The 25614-nt window shown below is 44.3% G+C and overlaps 1 protein-coding gene across 3 annotated transcripts in view; it reads right to left on the reverse strand.

Moving 5' to 3' along the window:
* SYNDIG1 (synapse differentiation inducing 1) overlaps positions 1-25614 on the reverse strand; it is a 49088-nt gene that overhangs the window by 12912 nt on the left and 10562 nt on the right. For all 3 annotated transcript variants that reach the window (XM_032103087.1, XM_032103088.1, XM_032103089.1), the window contains exon 3: positions 18209-18346. In XM_032103087.1, coding sequence (XP_031958978.1) covers positions 18209-18346 — 138 coding nt within the window. The remainder of the gene's footprint in view (positions 1-18208; positions 18347-25614) is intronic.

The raw sequence follows: 25614 nt of genomic DNA on the forward strand, positions 1-25614 counted from the left end.
GGAAGGAAATCTCCTGCCACATGTAAGTCCCTTTATTTGGACTGTCTCATGTCCAAGACCACTCCACCACATACAGGCAGGAAGAGGAGTGCTGCAAGTTTGCTTTTGCTTTCCCTGAGAAACCCAGATGAAGACTCTTGTTCCCTATTAAATACAGGATGTCACTTTTCCTGACAGGAATCACATGCCACACCACCACAGCAAAATTCTGTCTATCAGCTGAGATGCTGAAAGTATACAACTCATGGGCTTCACCTCAGCCTGGGGAAGGTTAGGCACCACTGTGCCTTGGCATCTGACAGCTCACAGGATACATATTTGGATTTGCTTGTGCCAGGGTTTTCCCAAGACCTCAGCTAGCTGGGAACAGATGGAAGGGGCAGTCAATGCCAAGCTGGTTTTAAAATCTGCCTCCTGTGTGGGTTCCTAAGTAAGAGCCGAGTAGTGAAGGAAAATCTGGTCTGCCTCTGTGGACCAATTTCTCAGAAGTTGTTCAGAGCCATTCTAACCTCACCCATCTGATTCACTCAGTTGCAGTTTTACACAAAAGGCTACAGAATATGGTGGGCTCCATCCACAGGTGGTAGCAAGTCAAGCAAGGTGAGAGTCTGGATGCGAAGATATAAACAGTGTGGATGCTTAAGTATATTCCACAATGGAGCTACAAAAGGAGAGTTACTCAGTGAGGTCCAAAACCTGTCTTGATCTGATGTAACTGTTGCATTTCTCCATCAGGAGATTTCAGCAGGAAGTCATGCAAGTAGAAAAGGATTTGATAATTAATTGTTTCAGAGTTTGCTTGTTCACTTCTCCTTCACCTTTTCTCTTTCCCTGTCATGTCTCCGCCTCACTGGGCTAATACATGTTTCATGACTGAAATACATCCTCTCCAAAAATATTCCACTGAAATATTCATGAACAACAGTTTTAATTATTTGCTCAGTGCTTAATGACTTCATGGCAGCTACTCTGCCAGAGGCCTAAAACAACTGTCTGCCTTGGTGACCAGCACTTTCCCATTGTCGCCTTCTTCTCCCTCTCTGTGTCTCACTTATACTCAGGGAGGGGCTCAAGCATTTTTCTTAGTATTTCCAAGGTCTTTGATTCGTAGAGCTCCTAGGAAAATAGGGACCCTTTTCCTGGACAAGTAAAAGAGATAGTAAAGTAAAAGACTACTGGTGGCAGTAAAAGAGATACAGACATTATCAAGAGCATCCTAGTGACACAAAGTTAGCTGTCCACAGTTCTCTTTTCCACTGGAAAACAGCAGAAGGCCCCAATACTTTTTGGGACAGGATGAAAATGTTATTACAGTGTGCTCTGAGGCCCTCTGTTGCCTTTCAGTTCAGAGAGGAGGTTCTCTGAGTGGCAAGGATGCCAACCCCAAAAACACTCTAAGGTCAAGCTATACTACACTTGTACTTATATTTCTATCTCCCTCTACAGAAAAGCTGTCTGCTGCTGGAGGAGGTATTTCCTTGTTGTATAAGTAGAGTTATTCCTGCTCATTCAGAGTAACCTCGTGGTTCCTCGTGCCATCAGCAACATCATAAGTAAAATGTGCAGAGATAGGAGATCACTCTCCCAGGGCACAGCTCCACCACTTCTGATGGCAGTGGTACTGCAGGGCTCTGTGCCTGACTCCTTCAGCAAATGTCTCTGTGACATTTAAAACCTGCTGCTGAGACAGATTTAAGACGTGCTCTGTGGTATCTGCATGCTGGGGGCTGAAGAAAAGTATCTACTTGATGACGCCGTTTCAGGGAGTGTCAGCAAATATGTCCCACAGGCAAGCACTAGCCAGAAAGAGGGCCTTCAAATGTCCAGAGACATTTGGATGATGAGGAAGGAGTGGAGTTCCAGGAAACAGGAGGTTTTGAAGCCAGAAGGCCTCCTGACATCTCTGGGAGGTGGTGTGGAACAGCCACAACTGTTGGTGACTTTGGCAGCCCTGGGCAGCAGGACAGATTGCCAGCAGTGTGCACCAAAGTTCTGTGTGGGGCTCCAGAGCGGGCTGGCTGTGGTGCTTCCTCTCTTCTCTGTGCTGTCTCTCCAGGACTGCAGATTGAAACTTCCTTCTCCAGCTCAGTACTAGGCAACATGCCAAAGAGCACTGGGAACAGGAAAACGGATGATAAGGAGAAAGATAAGAGGCTCTGCTGCAATGAAGAGTCAAGAATAAATAGTTGGAGAACTCAAACAGCAATCTTTAGCAGCCTTTAACTTCTCCGGAATTTGAAATTTATTGTCATTTGTATGTTTTACTCAAAAATCTCTTGGGAAATCCATCAGAATGGGAAGGTCTTCATAACACAGAGTGGGCTGGCAAGGGGGCTTTGATTCAGAAAAGCATTGAGAACTTGGTCAGCTTGGACTTCCACCCTGCTCTACAGCAGCCTTCCCAAACCCATGAGAATTCCAGCACGGAGCCTTTCTCAGCAGCACCAGGGGCCACTGGCAGGTGTACTATCCTGCCCTTGCCTTGATCCTGATTAATTGACCTGTGTTTTGAGCCAAATAATTTTTGTGAAGAACTGAAAAAATTGCAAGAGTACTTGAAGAAGTGGCACTGTTCCTGCCAGTGTCAGCTGATCCCCGTGCGGAGCGGAGGTGGCTCTCGTGTTTTGCAAACGGGCCTGAGCTGCAGCTCTTCTCACTGCTAAGCTTCTTCTGAAACTTTCTGCAACAGCTTTTTTACACCCACTCACACAGAGAATGACACGCTCCCAGGGCTGCATGGGGAACTTAGCAACGCTGTTCTGCTAGAAAGACACACAGGTAGCAGCAGCAGCCAGATCCGAGGCACCTCGCAGTGCCTGCACCAGCTCTCCTCCCCACCTGCCACTCAGCAACTGCAAGAACACTTTCACACCTTGTCAGGGGTCTTGCTTCAAAGAATGTGATCAGCCCTTTGCATCCATCATAGGAGAGTGCAAGCTCAGGGGCAAAGCAAGATCTCAGGTGACACAGCAGGGCCAAGGACAGCTTTGGGTCCCCCCAGACCCAGCCTTGATCCTGGGTGACCTGCTCTTCCTGTGGTTGGGATTTCACCAGGAATGAGCGCAAATGAAGCTCTTCAGAGCAAGGACACTTGGGGATGAAGCATAACTACAGCTGGGAGAGGATACAGATGTGGTAAAGCACCAGCCTAACCTGCACTGGAGTTTGTCCATGCCCTTAGTGTGCAGTGGCATACACAGTTTCCCAAGTTCCTCGCATGAACACAGACATGAGGACATCCTCCCACAGCACATAAAGGGAGAGGCAGGACCAATGTGCACCAACTCTTTTAAGAGGTCTGGAAAAGTATGGCTCAAAAAAAATCCTAGAATTCGCCATTGTGGTCCCTTCTGAGGGACTGCAAAAGTAGGATATCCTTGAGGGATAACAAAAAAATAGCAAGAAGTTTGAGGAAGAGGACAGGAAGACAGACTTCGCATTTGTAGCTGATGTTACAGACCTCGGTGGGACAGACCTGAGGTGGTCCAAGGACAGAATACCTCCAGACATGTTTGTTTCTGTGGCTCCATTTTATGAAACAAAATCCAGTGTTCACACTGCTTTGTTGGTACCAAAGTAGGCATTGACTACAGTATTCTCACTACATATATCTTGCTATGAATCCTTGGAAATCTCATCTCTAATGCTGCCAGGCTTGGAGGAGAGACCACTCTTTGGGATCCAAAAAAGCTGGAGATCACTGCCGGCAGTGCTGCTGTTCCTCAGCAGGTCTGAGGCTGGAAAAATGAGCTAGCATAACATCAAAGAATGGACACTTGAAGTCTTCATCAGTGGGAAACATACCCTGGGAAGTGTAAAAAGGCTGGGAAAGTACACGAAGCTATTTCCCCTAAACAGACTTCTAGTCTTCAAGGAAGGTTGCCATGGAAAAAGAACGATTTAGAGATCTCAGTTCCCTTTTGTTTGTTTTGTTACTTTGTTCATTCCTTTGTGCAGTGAAGATCTCAGCAGAACCATCAGGCTGGCTGACACAGTCAGTGACAGATCTTAAATATTAATATACAGATCTGCCTTCTGTAATTTGGAGCAACCTTCCAGATCAGGGTGCTCCGAAAGCAGCTGTTTGCTTGCATGATCTGGTTGAAGAGGATGTCAAAATGATGTGCAGGATCCAGAATTGGCAAAAGAGGGTGATTAAAATAGCTGTGACTGCTGGCAGAGCATGGACTAAAAGTGCTCCTGCTCTAAGTGGGTAAGTTTCAATGAAGGAAATAGCTGTCAGCTGACAGACACAGAGCCCCAGCATCCCAGGAATACAGAACCCAGGGGGAATTTTTCACAGCCCTTTCTTCACCAGTAAACCTGCAAGGCAGAACCTGAGATTTACAGAAACAACTGGCAGGGCCTGGCTGGGAATTCGTTCTCCATGTGTTTTATGTTTGTTTGCCTGTATTATGACATTTGACAGAACAGGACAGCTCCCTGTAAAAATTTTCTTGAGGATGTGTAAAACTGTTCTGAGGAAAGGGAAATATTTTGGTTCCAGTTCTCTGTTGTAGTGTGGCTCAAAGGCAGCTCCACCAGGATGCTCCACGGCCAGGAAGCTCCAGGATGCTCCTGCAGAGACTCCTACCACCACTAAAGAACACAAATAAAAACCAGGGTAGCAATTCTGTATGGAGACATGGAGTCCTTTAGCTGCAAACTTGGGTTTCCTTTTGTTTTGCTCTGACTTGTGTGTTCTCATTAAGGTGTTGTTTGCTGGGTTTAAGTTCTCTTCTTGCAAGGCGGGGGGAAAAAAAGGAAACATTCTGCTTTTGGCCCAGCTGTCAAACCCTTTTTGATGGCTGGAAATGTATCAGCACAGCCTCTCAGTATGGATTTGTAACTATTCTTAGATATTCATTTCAGGTTTACTGAGTATTAAGAAACCCTTGGAAGTCTTCTTCCTGAGGGAGGAGACTACTTATTATTTTCAGATTATAGGATAAATAAAGCACAAAATAAGTAAATATCATTCTAAAAATAGTCTTTATCTCTGCAATCCTAAAAAAGCAGTAGGGTCACCATCTAGGACATTCACCAAAATATTATATGAGAAACATGACATCAGACCAAGTGAACACAAACACAATACAAATGTGACAGAGATCTCATGTCACTTCACCAGTTGAAGGACACAAAGGTTGCATGAAGAAGTGAGAAACCATGCAAAATGAACATTATACCTGAAAGCAAAGAAAGCATACAATGTTTCATGCATATCAAGAATAATTCAGAAGGAACCAGCCTGGAGTCTTGATCTGTCCCATTACTCAGAAACAAAGTATAGACCTTAAGTAGAAAATTAAATCCTAGAGCCTTAAATGCACCCATTTATGGGAAATGGAGACCTCTTATCTCATAATGCAGGGTTTCCAGAGCTGCAAAGTGATTTCTAATCATCAGTCCCACTTCTTTCCCATTTCTTCATGAAAAGCACTGAAATGTCAGAACTGGAATTTGGTCCTAAGGAAACTTTCTGAAGTTTGGAAAGACTTCTTAGATTGAAAAATGAGTTGTTGTTGTTTTTCTCCGGAGGAGAAATTAATGGTGGGAGAAAAGAGGCACCAGGTATTTGCTGCCAACACTTCTCTGGTCTTTGAAGAAATGAGCTCCTTTTCAGGCCTATTTGCCTACCTCTGTGACTTGGAAGAACGCTGGCATTATGTTTTCTAATAAAACTGGCTAGGAGACATGGACAGGACAGTACTTACCAACCCAAAGATCTGTAAATAAGATCATTGGGAAAAGACTGCAAATGCACCAGATATCAAAGTAGCCAGTAAACTAATTTAAGAAGGAGATTGATTGCTGCTGTGCGAAATTAAAAATTACTATGCTTTTTTTTCCCACTGAAATTAGTCACAGAGAAGAGGCATGTTAATAAATCAGTTCTGGTGCATAGCAAACAGGCATAAGGAAAAGTAATTAAAAGCTTGTAGAGATCTTCATCTGTGTCTATAAAGCTGCAAAGCCATTCCTGGCTGTTCATTGAAGCCTTTTGTCCATCCCTGCCCAGGAAAAATGATATTGCATTTCACCCTCTGTACTTCTCAAAAGCTTTTTCTGAAATCAAACCCATCTCGCTGGACTGAGGGTGTTTTAGTCATCCTGAAGTGTGTGTGGAGAAGAATATAAATACTCCCTGCCTTTCCCATGCTTGGAGAGCATTCCTGAATTTCCCCCTGTTCAGCTCTTCTCCATCCTTTTTCCCAGCTCTGCTCTGCAGCATTGAGGAGCCTTAGCTGCCCTTCAGACATTGAATTTAATGAGCCTGGTAACTGTGCCACACAATAGAAGTGTAGGCAAGAGAAAGAAGGAAGACTTGGCACAGGCAGAGATGTATTGTGCTGAATTTTACGTCAGGACCAGAAGGCTTTTTATTACATGATTTTCTTCTTTACAGCTCCCAGCAGAGCAGCAAGTGCACAGATGAGGCTGCAAACCCATACAGTGCAGTCTGTATAAATCACAAACATAAAGCCACGTAATACTCCCTCATGGGATCCAGCACCATCAGCCCTGTCAAAGCCGGGGGGGGCCATAATTGCTTTTGGTGGCATGTCTCTGTTTGCAGAGATAAGAGAAGAATGAAGAGGGGGCACAGCAAATGGAAGGGACCAAGGGTACTGGGCATTCCCAATACAAGACCAATATATCCCAAATATAAGGAGACTTACTCAAGAAATTTTAGTTGACCAAAGGAAGTGTCAGGATAAGGGTGAGAATGAGGCCATGACAAAATGGGTTTAATACCTCAAGACCTTTATTCCTAGCTGGGATTTTGCACCAGAAATGAGATCCCTGCTCCTAACTGTACAAAAATGCCCCTTCCACATATATCCTGACACTCAAGGAAGCAGATTCAATGGCTGTGAAAGATGCTGTTTGAAGATGTTTCACTAGGGAAAAAAAACTATTTTGTGAACTAATGAGCAGCCCTGGCAGCTGAAATGATCAGTGGCACATAATTTCATCTCAAGAGAGATTTGCCTCCTGAGAGCCATATAAATGGAGTCCAACTGGGTGTTGATATGGTTATCCATTGCTGGCAGGTATAGAGATATCATTTTGCACAGGTAGACAGGCTGCATGCTAATGATCCTTCCTTGCAGGGGCTCAGAGGCAGCGAGCTCTCCCAGAGATCCCTGTCACAGACAGCTAATCAGGGAAGTCAGGGAATCCATGTGGAGGGGAAGCAGCTGTCCCAGTCCCTTCTACTCCAGCGGGGAGGATTTAGCCCATGCCCACGAGCTGCTGAGGCCACAGTGAAAGTGCTCCTGGGAGCTGAGCAGGCACGTGGCACCGGAGATGGATTGGGTTTTCACGTGTTGCCCTGTGGATAACGATTTCCAGTGAGTTCTCACGATGCTAGAGAACACGTGTGCCATAAAACAAGTTGAAAAAGTAGCTGTCCAGCAGCGTAGGTGCTGGTGTTTGCTCATGCAAAGCCACACTACCAGCTCTGACAGAAGTGCTCTCAGGACAGCCAGAGCACGCAGGGTTTTCAGTCAGCAGTGACAGCAGAGACGTCACAACAGCAGTAATGAATGTGCAAGGAGAGGCAGAGAGGATGGCTGGCTTGTATGTGACTGCAGCTCCTGAGAAGTCACTGATGTGTGTCCCTCAGCCTTTCCTTAGCGGTATCACGGTTGGAGTATGCCAGATTCTGTAAAAGGGTGTGATAACAGACCCTTTCTCTTCCACCAGCTTTTGTTCTACAGCCTGCCTTTCATGCTCTGGATTTCCAGCAGATCTTTCTTTCCAGCAGCTGTATTTTTTACCCTTCAACCTGATGTGCCCAGCCAGAGATGTCACCCATTAGGGATTCTCTAGGGCTTTATTGTTCACAGTGAGTCATGAAAGCCATTAGCTCTGAAAAGTAACCCACTAAATGTAAAAGGAAATCAGCAAACAACACATGACAGAGCAGTTGTAAGAAGTGATGTAAGCCTTAGTCGGTGCTATGTGGCATTGAATTCAATCACATTGACTTCATGGGCTCTGCTTTCAGACCCAGGGTGATGTACAAAAATGAGTAAAGAATTTTTTAGTATGCCCCACTCTTTAAGAGTGTCTGTCTCTAAAGTAGTTTTCTTGTTTACCATTCTGAATAAGAACATGGTGGTGACAGACAGATGGACAAGATGAACTTAAAAGTCTTTGCCATGTGTAGTGTCTATGATTTCATGAGTCATTTCAGTCCGAAAAAGAGGTGATGAAACATTTGAATGGAGCTAAAAAGACATGACATCATGGTTCTCTTTCCTTTCCTTGGAATCAGTAGTAAATTAAATTAAGCTCAGCCATTTATCATTAACAAAAACCCCTTTAATTTGCTTTCTACAAAATACGTGTCCCCTCTCTCTTAAATCAACTCACTAGAGAAAAGTGAGAGGCTTTCTCCTGCATATGCAAAGCAGAACAATGTGGTCTTTCAGCAACTTAGAGAACTTTCACCATCAAAACCAAATCAGCAATGTCTCCACCACAGCTACATCCAAACACCAACTAAAATACTTAACTGCCATCTTTAGCAGCAGTTCTTGTTCTGGCTGCTTAACTGAGCATCCCTTCTGTCTGGGCTGGCTGAAATGCCCTGTTGAGATTCCCTTGGCATAGCTGTCTATGCCTTTCAGAGCACTGCTGTCTCTGGCTTGTTTCTTTTTAAGGCAAGAAGTCAGGATTTTCCTTGACACGTCGTAACTCACAGTGACACAGTTTTACAGGAGACACCAAAGGCGCCTTGAGCTGATTAAAGGACTTCCTATGATTTGGGAGGGTTACACAGACAAGGTTCAAGCTGCCTCCCAGCAGGTCTCTCCTTTTTCCACTTCTGATTTTTCTCCCCTCTTCTCTCCTAAAACAGACTCCACGATTCTGCTGTGCATGTGGTGAAAAGAATAAATAGAAAGTCACATTGCCAGAGTTTACAAATGGTGGTATTTCTATATTTTGCCATTGATCCTCTGGTTGCAAATTGCTAGGAGGAACAATCTTACTTGACACAATTAGAATCACAATATCTGAAGCTTTGAAACAAGGTTGATTGAGGAAAAATTGCTCAAGTTTTGACAGAACAAAGTCAGATATGGTAAGAATAAGAGCCAATGACTTTGGGATTTAAATATGGATTTTGACTGTGGGGGATACTGAATGTGCTGGGAAACAAGAAATCTCAACGATATAGAGCGAGCCACTGAATGTCACAGGACAGCGTGGTCTGCACCACATTTAACAAAGTGAACCTTGCAAATATGTGTGACATCCTGAAGACACATCAGGACAGGCCCAGGTGACGCTCAGGTCAGTCAAACTGAGACTGGGTGAACATGCTGAATCCCCAGCACAGATTACTTGGACAGTCTTGGGACCAACACTGTGACAAGGTCCCATGAGGTCACACAAGTTCTTGCTTTACAATAGCTTCTGTGTAAACCAGGGCTCCTAATTAATTGCTTAATTAATTACAGCCTGTAGAAACCTGCTCAGAACAATGCCATCTGTGCAACAAGGTCAAGGAATGAGGACACTTTTGGAACAATGACTGAGTGTGGTGTCTTGAATTAAATTCAGAAATCTCAGGCTGGGACAGTTACTGTTTAAATTAGTACAAAATCCCGTGTGACTCTGGACCAAAGCCCATTTCCTGGGTTATCACACCTGCGAGGATTTGGAGTGTGCTCTCTGCCATTATCAGCCCAAGGACCACCACCAGCTTTTGCAGCACATCCTTGTCAGAGCAAAGGATGAGAGAGTGCAGGGAGAAGCTGTCTGGTTCAGATCTGTGGAGAATGAATTCTCCACAATTCCTTCCACAGATTCCCCATCAGATGAATGAGCCACAGAAAGTCCAAAATCCAAGCCAGACAAGGCTCTCCGAACAGAACTGGGAAGAAAAATTGCCTTTCTTGCTCCCACCACCACATTTCTATGCCTCTTGCTAGAGACAGTAGCTGTACATAAAGATCCTTCATGGTGATACACCTCATAATGCTGGGACAGACAGAAACATCCACTGGCCACCACTGGGAATGGAAATTCTGAGTAACAGCTGGCTTGAATTGCATCCTTTCTCCTGGATTTCATGATGATGGCAGGATAAGGAAAGGAGTCAAGCAGGGATTTGTCAAGCCCACCTTTCCCAGAGGATGCTGTAAGACCTCTTCTTCTGCCTCTGGTCCTGCCCATCGTCTTGGAGGAAGCTGAGTCCTCCTGCAGATGTCTGGACAGGCATTCACAGGAGCAACCCTGACTCTTCCACACTACTTAGAAATAATGCAAGAAATGGTTATAATGCAACATTTGGAAATTTCATTGGTAACTCCTTGCTCATCACAACCCATAATGAGTGTATTTAATACCAAACTGGCATGGCGGGAAGATTTTCACTTGAAAAAATGGATGGTTTTTTCACCCCAAGATAAAATTGTAGACTGGTTTTATTACCAAGAGTAACACTTTTCTTACCACCACGATGAAAATGTCTTGATAGGTATATTTGAATGTGTTAGATGCAAACTGCACAGATGAAGGTAGATCCTAGCCCATTTCCTTTTAGCTGGTTCTTGTGCTTTGTGCCAAAATAAATATATAAAAACTTGATCTCTTTCCTACTGCTGGGAAGTCAGTCAATTCAATAAAGAATTACCATTGTCTGGGAGGCATCTTTGGGTGCCTAGCTCACTAGATTCAAATCTTCAGAGTGTTACTCTGCAGCTTGTTTGAAAGAGATGTGTAGATTGAAATCAGAAGTGATCAATTTCCTTTGCTTGCATTTAAACAAAGTAGTAATTCAGAAGCCCTCACCAAAAGAGATGCTAAGAGATAGCAAGCTGTATATTCAAGATTAGAATACAGCCCTGAGTCTCTGGTACATGATGTTAATCTTTGATAAGAATATAAAAACTCTGAGTATGTTGCACACTGATAAAACGTTAACCTTAAGCCTCAGAAACATTCTCATCCTTTACTGCTGCATACTTCGAACTTCAAGTGAGAGGGCCTCCTTTCACTAATCTTGTTTTTTAAAGGGTGCTGCCACAGCGTGACATGAAAGAAAGGTCTATTCTATAAACAGCACCCAATGAACTACTCTGGATGAACACCGTTCTCCTTGCCACAGCAGACTTCGAAGGAGATCATTCACCACCTTGCATGTGAAAACCTTCAGCATATCACAGAGCATCCAAAACCTTCTGGTCTTTCTGACAATGGAAGCAGACATTGGGATGGCCAGAAGGAAGGGACCATCTTCCATTCCCAGACATGCAAAGAGGTCTCTTCTCTTTTTCTCATGCTTCTTTCAGCAGGGCAAAACCTCTTTCAGGAGGTGCAAAATAATGTGCCCTGTTTCTGCCCTCAGACTGTGAACATGCTCCTTCCGTTTCCTCTCCTGAAATATCATTCTTCCTGGAAAATCTACCTTTGCAGATGCAAAAGTTGAAGTATTTAGCTGAGACGAGTGATGATTACTAACAAGAGCCCCTCCATATTCCTGCCAACAAGTCTATTTCCATAATCCTACTAACAGCATCCCTGCTCTCTAAAATTTAAAAAAAGCAAAACACTAAAAACCCACTGTTTAAAGAGCTAAAAAGTTCTCTAAACTTAGTCAGAATTGCCTAAATGTCAGGGAGACTGAACCCCGACCAACTCTGTGGAAGATTTATTGCCCTACTCTTCAGATGTCTCCACCAGACAGGCCTCTGAGTGAATTTGTGAACACTATAGACACTTCCAGTTTAGTGGCAGCTGTGGGCTGAAACAACCCTCACATTCTCATAAAACTATGACACAACAAGTCAATAGCAAAGTAACAAAAAGTAACTGCAGTATGAAGAGGTGCCCTTCTGGCATCAGGATATTTTATACCCTTGCAGTATGACTATATTGACATGTCTCTGGGGCTGTGTCTGGCTCAGCAAAATGTGTGAGGCATAAATAACTGGCAAAGAAAAATTCATGTACAATACTTGCTGTTGTGCAGGATGCGCTTGAAAATAAAAAAAGGTACCTCATCTTCTCTAACACTTCAAGTTGGTCTCTCTTCTGTCTCAAAACTTCCTTGTAATTAAACACCTGCATAATGAATTAAACTCTCCAGGGAATGTTATTTGCCAGCTACTTTTTCAATTATTTAAAATTAGCTTAAGGGCTAAAGCAATCAGGTCATTCATTAATTTAATTCCTTTTTGTAGCTGTACTTCGTGACTTGGAAATAAAACTACAAGATCAAAAGGACAAAGAGGAATGAAGAGGAAATTATACAAGACACTTATAAAGTTCCCTGGCCCATGACCTCAGCGAGGATTCAGAGTCTCTGCTGGTACACAACACACTCTAAATGGCCATTTTCTTGTGCAGACAAACATTTCTCCAGAGACAACTACCCAAAGGGAGAAGTTGGCAGGAGCTACGTCTATGCACACGCAAAGCACTGGCTGGCAGCCAGCTCCCGCTTGGAAAGATGAGAACTGGAGATGCTGGTAATTCATCAGCCCCACTTCAGAGCAGCTATCTATGTCTGTGGAATTGCCTGGGGGAAGAGGGCCATGAGATCCTCTTTTACCCAATCCAGGACGAAGCTTTCCTCTCTTCTCTCAAAGGAGCAGAAGTTGCAAACTTCTTGAATGTTTTAAACCGCGCCATAAGCTTTTTGCAGAGGCAAAGGCTGCCATCCAAATGCCCCTAATCGGGGGCCAGGGTCATCTATTTCTGAGCTTCTTTTCCAAGCACAGGAAAGCCAGCACTCTCACACAGTGACGTGCAGCTGGCTACTTCAGCAGGCAGCTTCTCTCTGTGTCATGGCTGGGAACAGAAGCCTTGCTAGTTCATTCTCCTCTGCCTGGCAAATCTGTCACCTGCCTGATGGGAGTAAGGGGAGCAGTGTGGGCTGGCAGCCAGCAGTGACCTTCTGCAAGAAGTCCACGGCCTGGTGACCTCCCAGGACTAGTACTCTCCTTTCAGGACACACCATCAGCCCTGTGCCATCTCAGCAAGACAATGGCACAGAGTTCTTCTAGGACAACTTCTGCCTCAAAAGACCTTTACAGCTCCTTGTGAGGAGGTACTCATTTTAACCTATTTTCACTCATTCCTAGCACAAACGGGTTCAATTGTTCTACACATCACCTTTTGCAGCAGAAAAACTACAGCACTTCAGAAGGGTAGAAGGGCACCTGGATGTGCCTGTACTCACATGCACAGAGCTGGATAAAGAACTCAGGGATTTGCTTTCTGAGTCACCAGCACAGAGAGCTCAAACCTTTGTGTGACAATCAGCAGAGACTGGGCCCCAGAATACACCAGTGCCCTATACCCAGTCTGTGTGACTCAAAGCACCCTGCTTAAGCAAAAGAACTGTGTGACTTGGTATCTGGTCCAAGACAGCAAAACAAAGGCCTTTTATTTCCATTAAAGCTCATCATCTTTAGACAGTTCTTTTGTCCAAGCATTACTTCGACCAAGAAATAATGCAGTGTTGAAAAATCTCTTAAAAATGCAAAAGCCTGCTGTCTGCTTTGCCAGCATTGCTTCAGCAATGCTGACCAGCATATCCTGCAAGTATAGATCTTGGCATGTCACTGCCAAGTAAAGAAAAATACCACACTTTTGTTTTTCTTTTGCCTTTTCATCTTTGATATAAGAGGCTGCAGCATCTCCTGTACAAACACACGCTCCTGGCTGTGTGTCAAGCTCTTTATAATAGACCATATTCATTTTTTTGATGGAGTTAAGTGGGACAGACAGGAAAAAAAGCAGGGTGGACAGATAAGAGCATGGCATCACCAGCCAGTCTGGTGAAGTGTGGTGTATCACACTGCTGTACTCATGTGCTCCTGATTGATATGGGGACTATGAGCCACCTTTCTAATGAACCAACAGCAGATAACATCTGGCTGCTATTTCTCTGTCCTTTTCTTTTAAATGGGACTAGGTGTCAAAACATTATGCCAGAAAAGCACAGACAGTGAAATCCACACATGTATACTGAGCACTGAAACTCTGATAAAAGTTAGAACTCACATTGACTGCTACCTTCCAGTGGGAACATGGATATTATTTCCTTCTTCTCCCCAGTGACTACTGAAATATGTCAAAATACAGATTTTTTTCCAAACTTTCCATCTCTGAAAATTGGATGAAAAGTAACCAAATATTTCAGAAGTTACCATGAAGAAGGACAAGCTACTCTTTTTTCCTGGTCACATACACCTTGTTTCTGCGTGAAAACTGTAGAAAATCCTTTACCCAGTGAGACAATGCGAGCAAATAATTACAAAGCTTTGCATCCCTGCATCCCCCTGCGAGGGAAGTAATTACAGCAGGGAGTCAGTGCAGCAGACGGGAAGTGATTGCTCCCTTGTGCTCGCAGTGCACTCTGTTGCCTGGCAGGTCTCACCTGCTGCTGGGGAGGAGGGAGGATGTGGAGGCTATGTGAGAGCCCAAGCATGTGGAGAAGGGTGCAGAGGGGTTTTTCAGGTGTGTGTCTAGGTCAGTGACACAGGTCCTTGGAAGGTTCATGGGAGCTGGGTGGAGGTGTTGTGCACGCTCTTGTTTCTGTAAGGGAGCAGATACAAAGTGAAGCTCATTCATTCCATCAAAGGCTCAGCTCTCTCATAATGAATTTCTGTTTACAGTAGGGAGGGAAATGTGTGACATGGTATTGCTCTCTTTCCTAAAAATAAAAGCAGGGAGAAAAAGAGGATTCATGCAAAAAGGCCTTTCAAGATTTTTACCACCACCCCCCAGCCCAACCAGAAAGCCTGACAGCCCCTGAGAAATCATCTGACAAGTTCAGTGGTAAATCTGACATGACAAAAAAGATATATTTTTAAAGTTCTTTCTTTGATTTATGAGGCTTCGCACTTGCCTACAATCTACAATGCTAAAAATATCTTTGGAAATAAAAACTGAGGAACCCGCAAGACTCCAGAGGGTGGAGATTTATGAAAAAATAAACATAATGAGGGGTTTTTTTTTGATCATACATTGTTTGTGGAGGAGAGATTTTGGTGAAAGGCGTAATTTACTTCTCTCTTTCCAAAGGTTTCCTTGCAAAATGCACAAAAACTCCTTTGATTGAGCAATTCAGCTGTTGGGTAATGAGACAATCCAAAAAATGGCAAGCCTAAAAACTCACATGCCTCATTCTGAAGAAGCAAGTGTGATAGAAGGTGGGACACAGGGCCCCACCCTGAGAGTGGAGCTGAGAGGAGCACAGGACTGGGAAGCTACAGGAAGTGGGGACAAGTCTCTTGTGGGAAGGAAAACACAAACAAAACCAGAAGGAAGTAAGTGAATAAGTAGACAGCACAGTGATGGCCTCAAGGCCCTCTGTTTTTCTGAGGGAAAATGAAAAGCAACAAGTCTCAGCATTGCTTGGGATAAGATCACCAGGTGACATCCTTCTTGGAAAACTGGATATCCCAACGGGAAAAAAAACGTTTTGGGCTTTCATAAAGTGCATTTCTGAATCCACTACTCCTCCCTGCTGGCTCACCAGCATGTGGATGCACATCTTCATTTCCACCACAGAGGCAGACCCTGCACAGCTGCACCCTCAATACAGAGGCTCTTCAAGAAGCCCCAAGTCAGCAGCACCTTGGCAAGAGCCTTGGTGGAGACAGTAAGTCCCACACAGAGCAGAATCATCATCTGCAGGAGAAACTTTGCTTTCATGGAGCCCAAACCCCTCAAAATTCAATCATTATGCTGGTAAAGAGCACCTCTGCTGTCTTACAGCATCCAACCTTGCGTAACTGTTTTGCAGCGTGACACAGGCAAATGCATCATAAATGTGCTGGCAGGTGATGCAGGAATAAACAGAGCACCTATGCCTTTGGAATGAGCTGTACTGCAGATACATCTTCTGCAAACAAAGACTTCATCTTCAAATGCGTCCCACACCTAGAGCAGACCAGATTTAAAAAAAAAAAATTCATTGCCAGCGCTGCATACTGCATCAAAGAATCCATCCCCCATCTCTGCATTTCCTATGTGCTACAGTTTATTCCCAGACGGCCTTTTTGGTAGAACTGCTCAGGAGACTTTAGAAAACACAAGATTTTCAAGAGCTCAAGCAACTGCAAAAAAAAAGGTTTGAACATGAGTAGCAAGAGTTGATCTTTAGCTATACTTCTGACTTTTGGTAAAGAAGAGGGAATGTTAGACTACCCTTTTGAATTAACAAGTGATCTCAGATGTTATCCAGGAGTTTAGGTTGAACGACCTGTACAAATAGAAATCACATATATGGTTTGTGTGTCGGAGTATGAGTTGATAGCACGGTCAATATTAGCTTAGCAAGGTGCAGGGTTTTGATGGATTGTACCAGCTACCTCAGCAAGTTCTCAGTCACAGGAGGTTTGGGCCTTAATGTTGGTTTCATTTTTCTCCTGGAAAACGCCAGTTTGTTGGATGTGGGGTTTTGCAAAAGAACTGCTTTTACCACGTGTTTTCTCAGGGCTGTGATGGACCTGCTGAATGGGAAGGTAGGGAGAGAAAGGAGCTCCCTGCGAACTCAGGGAGGGGACAGAGAGATATGTCTCTGCTGGCCTGGAACATCCTGGACCATCTTTCTACAAGAGATTTGAAAATTCAGTTCTCAGGTTATTCAGTAGTTGTGGTCAGAGAATCAAGACTCGAGGAGAGAAGCATACAGAGGTTGGAAGTACTATGATTTTTTTTTCGTAGGGAGAGATGACAATATTTCTATCTCCAGTGCAGGAGTTGAAATTCCTCAGAAACACAGTACTTCTCCCTGGATGGATTTAGCCACAACTTGCCTGGATGCATCCATTGGATCAGCTAACAAAGGCTCATTTACAGCCCCTGAACTCACTAAAAGTAGAGCACCTGCCTGACTTTCCTGCTGACAGCTTCTAGGTTTAGGCAGCCACATTCAGCTATTCTCCATCATTACGCTAAACGAAAACACCCAAGTTTTCATTTTCAAATGCCCAAGTCCTTCAGCATAGTACCATAATTTTTCCCTGTATTCATGCCTTTTCCACCTTCTGTATTCTCCCATGGAAGTCAGAGGTTCCTAGAGATTCATGCTGGCCCTTGGGAGCAGTTCACAGCTGTATGCCTTGGCCTTTGTACACTGGTTCTCCACACATTTAGCTTCTCAGCCATATTGCTTGTCAGTATTAATTACATTGGGGTTTTTTGTATTTATTGGACTGTGCTGTGCTTTCTTCGCTCAGATGAAACTAGCTCACAAACAGTCAAAACTCAAACAACCAGAACTTGTTATTTTCCACTAGACAAACACTAATTGTCTCAGAGGCTTCCCAGTGCAAAGACAGATTGTTCATGAAGTAAAAAATAGTAGTTCTCTGTCTTTTTTTTTTTTTTTTTTTTTTTTTTTTTGATCTTGAAGTGTAGGATTCTTCAGATCTGAAGAGCCTGCTCTGGTTTGACAAATCAGCAGGGCTGGTAGATATTTAGTGCAGGCAGATTAGGAAGACAGCTGAGAGGGTGAATGTGAAGGGTGCTGTGGAGCAGAGACTGTAGTTTACAATAGGCACTAGAGAGAAATATAATCAAATGTTTCCTTGCAGTCTCTGATGAGGCTGCCAGTGTGACTCCTTCTCTGTCACCTCACATTATCTGCCATGCTGGGAGACTCAGTAATTACACTGCAGACACTTATGAGGACATACTTGTCGAAACAAATGATGGGCACGAGTTGATTGCAAGTTAAGCAATGTTAAGACTGTCTCGTGAAGGAAACAAACCAAAACACAGTCACTTCTTTGGTAAAAAGATATTTGCATATTAAAATTTGAGAAGAAGAACTGACTGAGCGATTTTTCCGTGGGAAAGGAAATGGTTTCTGGAAAGCAAATTCCCATCGGCAGAACGGAAATTATACTCCTGGAAGGATATTCGAACTTTTCATCTTGGGACAAGTAGATCTGTTTTCCCAATGGGAAAACCAAGCATTTGAGCTATCAAGGGTGTTTCCTACTCAAAAGCCACGCCCACTGAGGATTCTTAGCTGGACACATAACCTGACACGGAACGTGACCATTGCCAACTAAAAGCTAAAATATTTTGCAGACACCTCCCTCAGCAAAGTATCTCAAAGGGCAACCCCCACTACCACAGAGACATATCCAGGAGGGGAAGACACCTTCCCCTTGAACTACCTTCCACCATCCTCCAGAATGTCTGGCAGATGTTCTAACATTACCTCATGGGACAGGTAGAAGGCAGCAATTCCCAGTGGCCAGAAGCAGCAGAGCATGGAGAACACAGTGAGGCCAAGATGATCCCTTGGTGGCATCATCAGGAAGTTGTCTTCACTCTCAGTGTCACTTGAGTAATCGCTCTGGAACAGCAAAAGAGAGAAACGTAGATGTGCTGGTTAATGACACGATTGCTTTTCCTCTGCCATGAGCCAGTTCCCTGATCATTTGCCCATTTCTCTACTCCACCCCAGCAGTGGCCAGCAGGTCTCTTCCTCCTCCTCACCCACTGTGTCACAGACTCCATCACTGTTGCATGAGCTTGAAAGCAAGAAAAGACAAGTGTAGGATATCACTGCGGGCAGCTGAAAAGGGCCCATGAAAGGAAGGAGCTCTCTAGTCAGGTGAACCAGGGTCAATATTTCCTTTCAAAAATAAAGGAGGAGAAGGAGAGGGAGAAAAACCACAGTATTGCTGAAACCATCCCTTGAAATTGTGTACTCACTGGAACAGGTGAGATACAAAATCAAAAAACGCTTTTGGTTTTCAGGATTTTGGCTGAGTTGTGTACTGGCATAGGATCTGTGGAGACCACCCCTCTGATATTTCAAATTGCCTTTTCTTTCACATAAAGATGAAATGGGGAAAAGATTCCTCAGGTAACTTTGGCCACATGCTGAACCAGAAAATTATCAGTTATGCTGCCTCCCAAAGGCCAGGTTGACCTGCCCATGAGTTACCAGAGTGAGAGAATAATTCTAATCATGAAGTCCTGACCATGCAGACCAACTATGAACCAGAAGGGTGAAAAAAAGTCAAAAACCACAGAAAGAAATCCAACAGCAAATGGTACCTCTTAACTCTTCCAGGGAAACACTCCTGTCTCCCAGCAAACCTTCCTTCCTAAGATTCTCTCTTACAACAGGATACCTGATCCTGCGCTTACCAAGAAATCTTGTCTATTCAGAACCCCCCCTGACACTGGAATAATTGATAATTTGGCTACCTAGCTCTCTGTCTTCATTTATTCCTGGATCTGCAAGAGTTGCACCCTGACACTGAAGAGGCTGGGCATTTACTGTTGTTGAGAAGTCAGAATTACATTCATCAGTTAAGAGTTCCCTTCCCTTCCCTTCCCTTCCCTTCCCTTCCCTTCCCTTCCCTTCCCTTCCCTTCGTCAGTTCTTGGGCACTGTTTCTCAAGTTTGTTGGAGAAATCACGCATTGGAAGGCAGAATGCCACAGAAAAACATCTACACAGGAAGAAAGAAGAGAAGCCAACTCCACTTGTAAGATGCATTTAAGATGCAGTTTCATCACAGACTGTAATTGCCTGAGTACATAATTTCTGATCAGAGGCAGCTCTTTCATTTGGTAGAAAAGCTGAAGTGAGTGAAAGAAGAATAGATGAAGAGCAGACACAAGGTGCAGATTTTTAACAGAGATGGTGATGAACACTTTCCTGCAGTTGTAATGGATTTTCTATTAAAAAAAGCCTTTTCTTAAATCAAGGCTGGCTACCCCTAAAAGCTATGTGCTTTACCTCAACCGAGACATTACAATTGCTCTGCAGACAGCCTGCCAAGCACACTGGAGATGTCAGACAACAGGGTCTGCTCTGAACTACAGCTGCCAGCAACCTCTGATAGATATTCAGGAAACAGCCCTTTTGCTTTTTTCCTTCAAAGCAACCAATTCAGTAACACGCACACACTGCATACAAAACTAATTCCTCACATGGCCCTGTGGGATCTGCCCTCAAATCCAGATGGTCCAGTGGTCTGGTTTTGACAAAGACCAACACAATGCTGCTCTAAGTTAATATGTGCTCTGTTTCCCTCCACACAATGCCTGTTCCAGTAATGTAGTTAAACATGATGACCTGTTCTGACCAGCACTCTGCATCCTTCTGCTCTTCTGCAAGTGTTTTGAGTTCACCTCCATGCAGCAGACGCTGAAGGCAGCAGCTGGATGGGGACTCTCCCACCAAAGGCTGTAGTTTATCACTGCTCTGCCTCCACACACTTACTCATCCCTGAGCAGCATCTCGGTATGATTTTTAAGAGATGGTATCTCTAAAGCCTGTTATTTATTTAATTTTGCCTGTCTATTTATTTCTTTTTACAACTTTGAGTTTTGCAGTTGATTCTCTTCAGTTTTAAAGGCATTTAAAAGATCCATAATCCCCTAACACTGACCTGCTGCAGCTCCTCTTGTTTCCCCAACTCCCAATCTAAAAATTGCCCTGTCAGTCAGGCAGACAGCCTTGCAGAATGGGCTCACAGAGGTCTCTCCTTGCTTGGAAAACTTTTCACATGTAACTTTGCATCACCAAAACACAACAGGGGAAAAAAACCCCTGGGTGTATTTGTCCAAGCCTATTCCTTCTTGAGCCCTGGATTTTGATCATCTCCCTTGTGAGGTTTTCTAGACACCCACAGCCAGCCTGCCAGTAGCTCCTCAGGAACTTGCATCCAGCACATTGCCACTGGAATGGGATCACTGCAGACAGCAATGAATGGATCACACTAAAACAAGCTGGGGCAAGTGGTGTGACCCTTCATGATTGTCCCCTTTCTGCTTCTGAGCTGACACAGCAGTCCTCAAAGAAGTGTGCCAAATATCCACCCTCTACAAATGAGAGCATGCAGCTCATCCAGAGCTCCTGCCACTCACAAGCTGGACCCCAGAGACATCACTGCAGAGCTGCAGCCGGAGAACCCAGGGGAGTGATGATGAGAAAGGCAATTGTCACAGGCCCTGGCTACTATTAACAAGATTCATAGGAGGGCACTTGGACACTGCTGAAGGTGACTTCCCAGCCATGTTCCCTTCATCTGGAGCTGGCTAATAGAGGTTAATATCCCTTGGCAGCGCTCAGTATCTCCAGACTTGAGTGGCTTCTCCTTCAAAGGAGAAAAAGAAATCAAATGCAAAGTGTAATCACTCTCGTAATCTTTTAATAATGTGCCTTTGAAGGACCTCAGAGATATAAAGTGTGTCCTATGGGTGAGATGACTCAGTGCCATGACTGCATACCTGAGTGCCACACCTCTTAGGAGCTCATACCTGGGCACCACACCTCTGACAGCACACTCTGTGCTCTTCGGAGCATAGGCCACAGGACAAAACCACCAAAAATTACATTCCCAAATTCTCAACACAGCCCTAGATGAGCTTGGGCAAGGTATTTATAGTGCTGTTTTCTTCCATTGCCCAGGTGCAGAACAGAAAATATACTGTACACCCACTGCAGAGGAGAGCTGTGATGGCCAGTGAATTCGTGAGTAAAACCAGGCTGCAAAAGTCTTTGCCCACGTTGCATAGCTCTCTGAAGAGGGAACTCTGCCATATTCAGCTCCCCAAGGGGTGTTCAAATCTGCTTTCTGGATACCTACTCCCAGGGAAGGCTGAGGACACAGCCCAGTGCAGGACCACAGGCTGGAAGTATTGACAGAAAGCATGAGTGGTGTCATGGGGCTTGATGGACATAAATCTCCTCAGGGCCTTCTCTTCATGTTGCAGAAAAAATGTGCCAGGAGGCGCTTGGGAATGTTGAGAAGAGTGATTGGGTGGAACGGGATCCAAGTTTTATCTCTACAATTTCATGCTCAGGTCCAAAAGGATGAGTTTTCACAACAGCATCCAGCAATTTCTAGGGGGAAAAAAAGAAGAAATGTATACCTTGAAAGCACTACATTTCTTTTCTTCTTTCTCTCCCAGAACATATTTATTTTGCATTTAGAGATTGTTTCAGACATTGCTGGATGCTGAGAAAAAGTAAGAGGATTTTAAGAGAGAGCTCCAAGGTATTCTTTTATGCGACGTATATGAATAATTTAATTCGCTGCCATGAATAGCTTGGGTTTCTCTAAATAAGCAATCTACCTAGTGGCTAGGAGGGAAACGAGCAGGAGTATAATATGACAAATGCTATTTTTGGATAAAAGATGGCACATGAACTCTAACAGGAGAGTATTTCATCTTGTAACTCATTTCATATTTCACTGCCGCCACATTTGACAAGTTGTCTGTCTATTAGTTGTGGCGTAAAGAACTCATAAGATATTTATAAATTTTCCAGAGATACCTAAATAGGGAATCATTTGATTTCAGGGATGGGCATGGAAGAGAGAAGTTTAAAGCCCTGGCAGAATGTGCAGCCTTCTGTTTTCATGCCTGGTAATTGCTGGAGAAAAGCAGGGCTCTATATGCTAATGAGAGCTGTTTCTGAGATGTTTCTCCCTCCAGACAATTATGATTTTCTTAGGCACACTGAACAACCCTCCACCAGGACCTGAGAAGCACTGCCAGTAAAAAATCCCAACAAGTAAGTTGGTTAAACATTGCTGCAGGGTACGACCCATGATTAGGATGTCTCCTGCTCCTCTGCTGCATCTCCCATGTTCCTCAGAGTCCCCAGGCTTGGGAAGGTAAGAAGGTGTCTCCTTCCCAGCAACTTGTCCTAGAGCTGGATAGACCCATCCTGAGGAGGATGACAGCGAACAGAGAAGCAAACCCTGCAGCTTGGCTTGGTCAATTCTTCAAAATCAAAACCAAATCAATCAAAATAGCAGTGTTTTGTCAGAACCTTTCTCTACTGCAAAGTTTTCTGCCAGAGAACAGCAACCTTTCTGGCTATCAAGAGCCCAACCCTTTTCAAAATGAAAATCATGTCAGAAACAGTCTGACCTGCAATAAAACCATCTTCTGCATGTGTCCCTGCTGAAAGTATTGCATTGACATGGGGGGGGACGCACTGCAAAGGGATGAGATCGATTTTTTGGCATTTCTAGGAAATTAAGTACCCATCCTGAAAAACCCTAGGCAGCCATTCTGGTACAAGGCAGGCAGTGCCAGGGAGACATGGGGGAAGAGCAATGACTGACATGGCTGATGTGTCTTCCAGAAGGCATTTTACAGAGATGCTCAAGCTGGGACTCCACTTGCCTTGCACTGACACGTGGAGAACAGGAGGAAACCCTCAGTTTTCAACAGAAAAGAGCTCTTCTGCACAAAGCTCCCCTCTTCGCCAATGTTTCCAAAAAGGGGCTAATTTTTTAGAGTTTTCTCCCAGAAAGAAGTGCCAAAGCAGACATGTTACAATAATAAACAAGAACTGAGCCCTGATCTGCTCTGACACTCTACAGCTTCCATGCCTTGACAAGCCATGGCTCGATAGTCAAGGTGACAAGATACACAGCAATGTCCTGTGCCACCCTCAGTGGCAGACTCAAACCCTTTAGGCCTCTCACAGCGGGGAAGCAAAATTTGCACCTCTGTTGTGTCACCCTCTTCCACTGTTCTCCTTCCAGCTTCTGCTCCCAGTCCTGGTACTCACTCTTTCCATCCCACCTATTAGTAACCTGAAAAAAGCATCTGCTTCTTGTCAGTAACTGGCAGGGAAAAAACTCCTTCTAGTGGGACACACTTGTGTTGTGTGATTCAGGTGCTGTTTTTGTGTAGCTAACAATCTGGCATGGTTCATTCACCTACTCAGTGACTGCTTGTCCTTCAATCGTTTTCTTCCATTTCCAGAGTCTCTGCACATGAAGTTAGGTCTCTAATGAAGTTGTGTTCTAGCCAAGCCCAGGAGGCCCTCAGGCATCTGGCCACACAGACACAGCCTCTGTCCACATGGGAACCCTAAAGAGCACAACACAGCAGCCACATTTTTTTCTGGTCTGGTGCTGTCAAATTAATCTCTCCTCTCCTACCCATCCTTCTTCATGACCAGCTGCATCTGCAGAATTTAGACCTTCCTAGAAAGGAAGTTTTTTGCCATGCTGAGCTACCTCCTGCTGAAAACAGCTGCTTAGCAGGTTGATCGTTTGGGATCATGGAAAAGTTCATGGAAAAGTGTGAAAATCACAGTGCTGCACAGGGTTGGTCAGGAGGCACAGCAATGGAGACAGATCCTGGGCTCAAAGCAGAGGCTTCCAGGAAAGCGTTTCCAGCTAACCAGGTCCTTATCCAAACCTTGCCTTGTTTTCTCCTCCCCTGCTCCACTCTCCTAGTGGAGGAGACATTTTGATGGAGAGGACAATCCATGGGTGGTGTGTACTTTGTGAATGTCTTCTTATTCTGAGTACTTTGTACACATAGCTCAAGGTGGTTGTCCATGCACCTCTGTGTTTGTTAGCACAGCATCACTCCAAAGGGTCAATTGAGACTGGGAATCTGTGATTCCAGATGCACTATACCCATTTAAGAACTGCCACATTTGACCTCAGGAGGCTACAGTCCTGAGAAACAGGTCAGAAAGAAGAAGAAGCCAGGGAAAAGGATGCACACACTGCCAGAGCATGTTACCAACATTTACTGTCTCATTTCTCCCCTTAAAATCAGGGAAGGATGAAGTTCTACAGCTGGTTTTTAAGACAGAAATGTTCTCTGTGAAAAGCTGATCAAGTTCCTCCAGTACAATTTTGAAGAGGTTTTTTTCCTTATGCTGCTCATTTTCCCAGCCTTTTTTTATCTCGTTCTCCAAAAGTTGGCTTAAGAATGTCTTCTTGACTTGAATTGCCAAGAGGGACACTTTTTATTTGCTGCCTGAATGTCAGGCCAGATGTGTCAACAACACCATGCGTGCTGCAGTCACTTGTGTCACTACAGCACAAGAGAAACCGGGGCAAAAAGACAGCAACCAGGAATTTTGTTTTGATTAAGGAAATTATACTTCCCACGGTCAATTTGGAAATTCTGTGGAAGGGTGTGATTTGAGCTAATACTCTCACATGCTTCAGAGAGAAGCTTTCTGTCTCCCTGTGGAGGCACTGAATACTGCATTAGTGGCGCGCACTGGGAAAAACACTTCCCTCTTCCCACCTTATCAATACAGAGAGAAAAGAGAATAAAAGGGAAATCAGGCTCTTGCTGGATTTCCCGTGTGCTGATCACAGGGTGAGACACTGGTATTACAGGAGGTGAAAATAGACATTTTAGAGCTTGTTAGGTCTTGGTCCTAACCGAAAAAATCACAGCAACAGAGAAGCATGAGCAGTGTCCCTATCTCAGCTGGGACATTCATGTTTGAAGGTATGGCTTTGCTCTAGACAGCCAGAGGGTCTTTGCTAGGTTAGGAGTCTCTGACCAATGTTGGAGAAACTTTCCAGATCAGCAGCATTATGTTCACCCTCCATTCCCACAAACACTGGCAAACATAAATCCCTGCCACACTTGGGCCTCTGGTTAAAATAAAAAAATGCATCATTTTAGAATGAATGAAGTTGATTTCCATAGTCTTCCCTGTTACTTTACAGTGAGCAATCAATGAAGCACGGGACTCCAGAAGAAAATATTGTATTTGGGTCTAAAGAAGTGTTTCGCTCCATCAGAAAAATGTCATTTATTTCAGAGGCATGGATTCACTGCAGCTTGAAACTGAAAGACTTCTGTTTCTGCGTTCACTC

The sequence above is a fragment of the Corvus moneduloides genome, chromosome 3, assembly GCF_009650955.1.
Source record: "Corvus moneduloides isolate bCorMon1 chromosome 3, bCorMon1.pri, whole genome shotgun sequence".
NCBI lineage: Eukaryota > Metazoa > Chordata > Aves > Passeriformes > Corvidae > Corvus > Corvus moneduloides.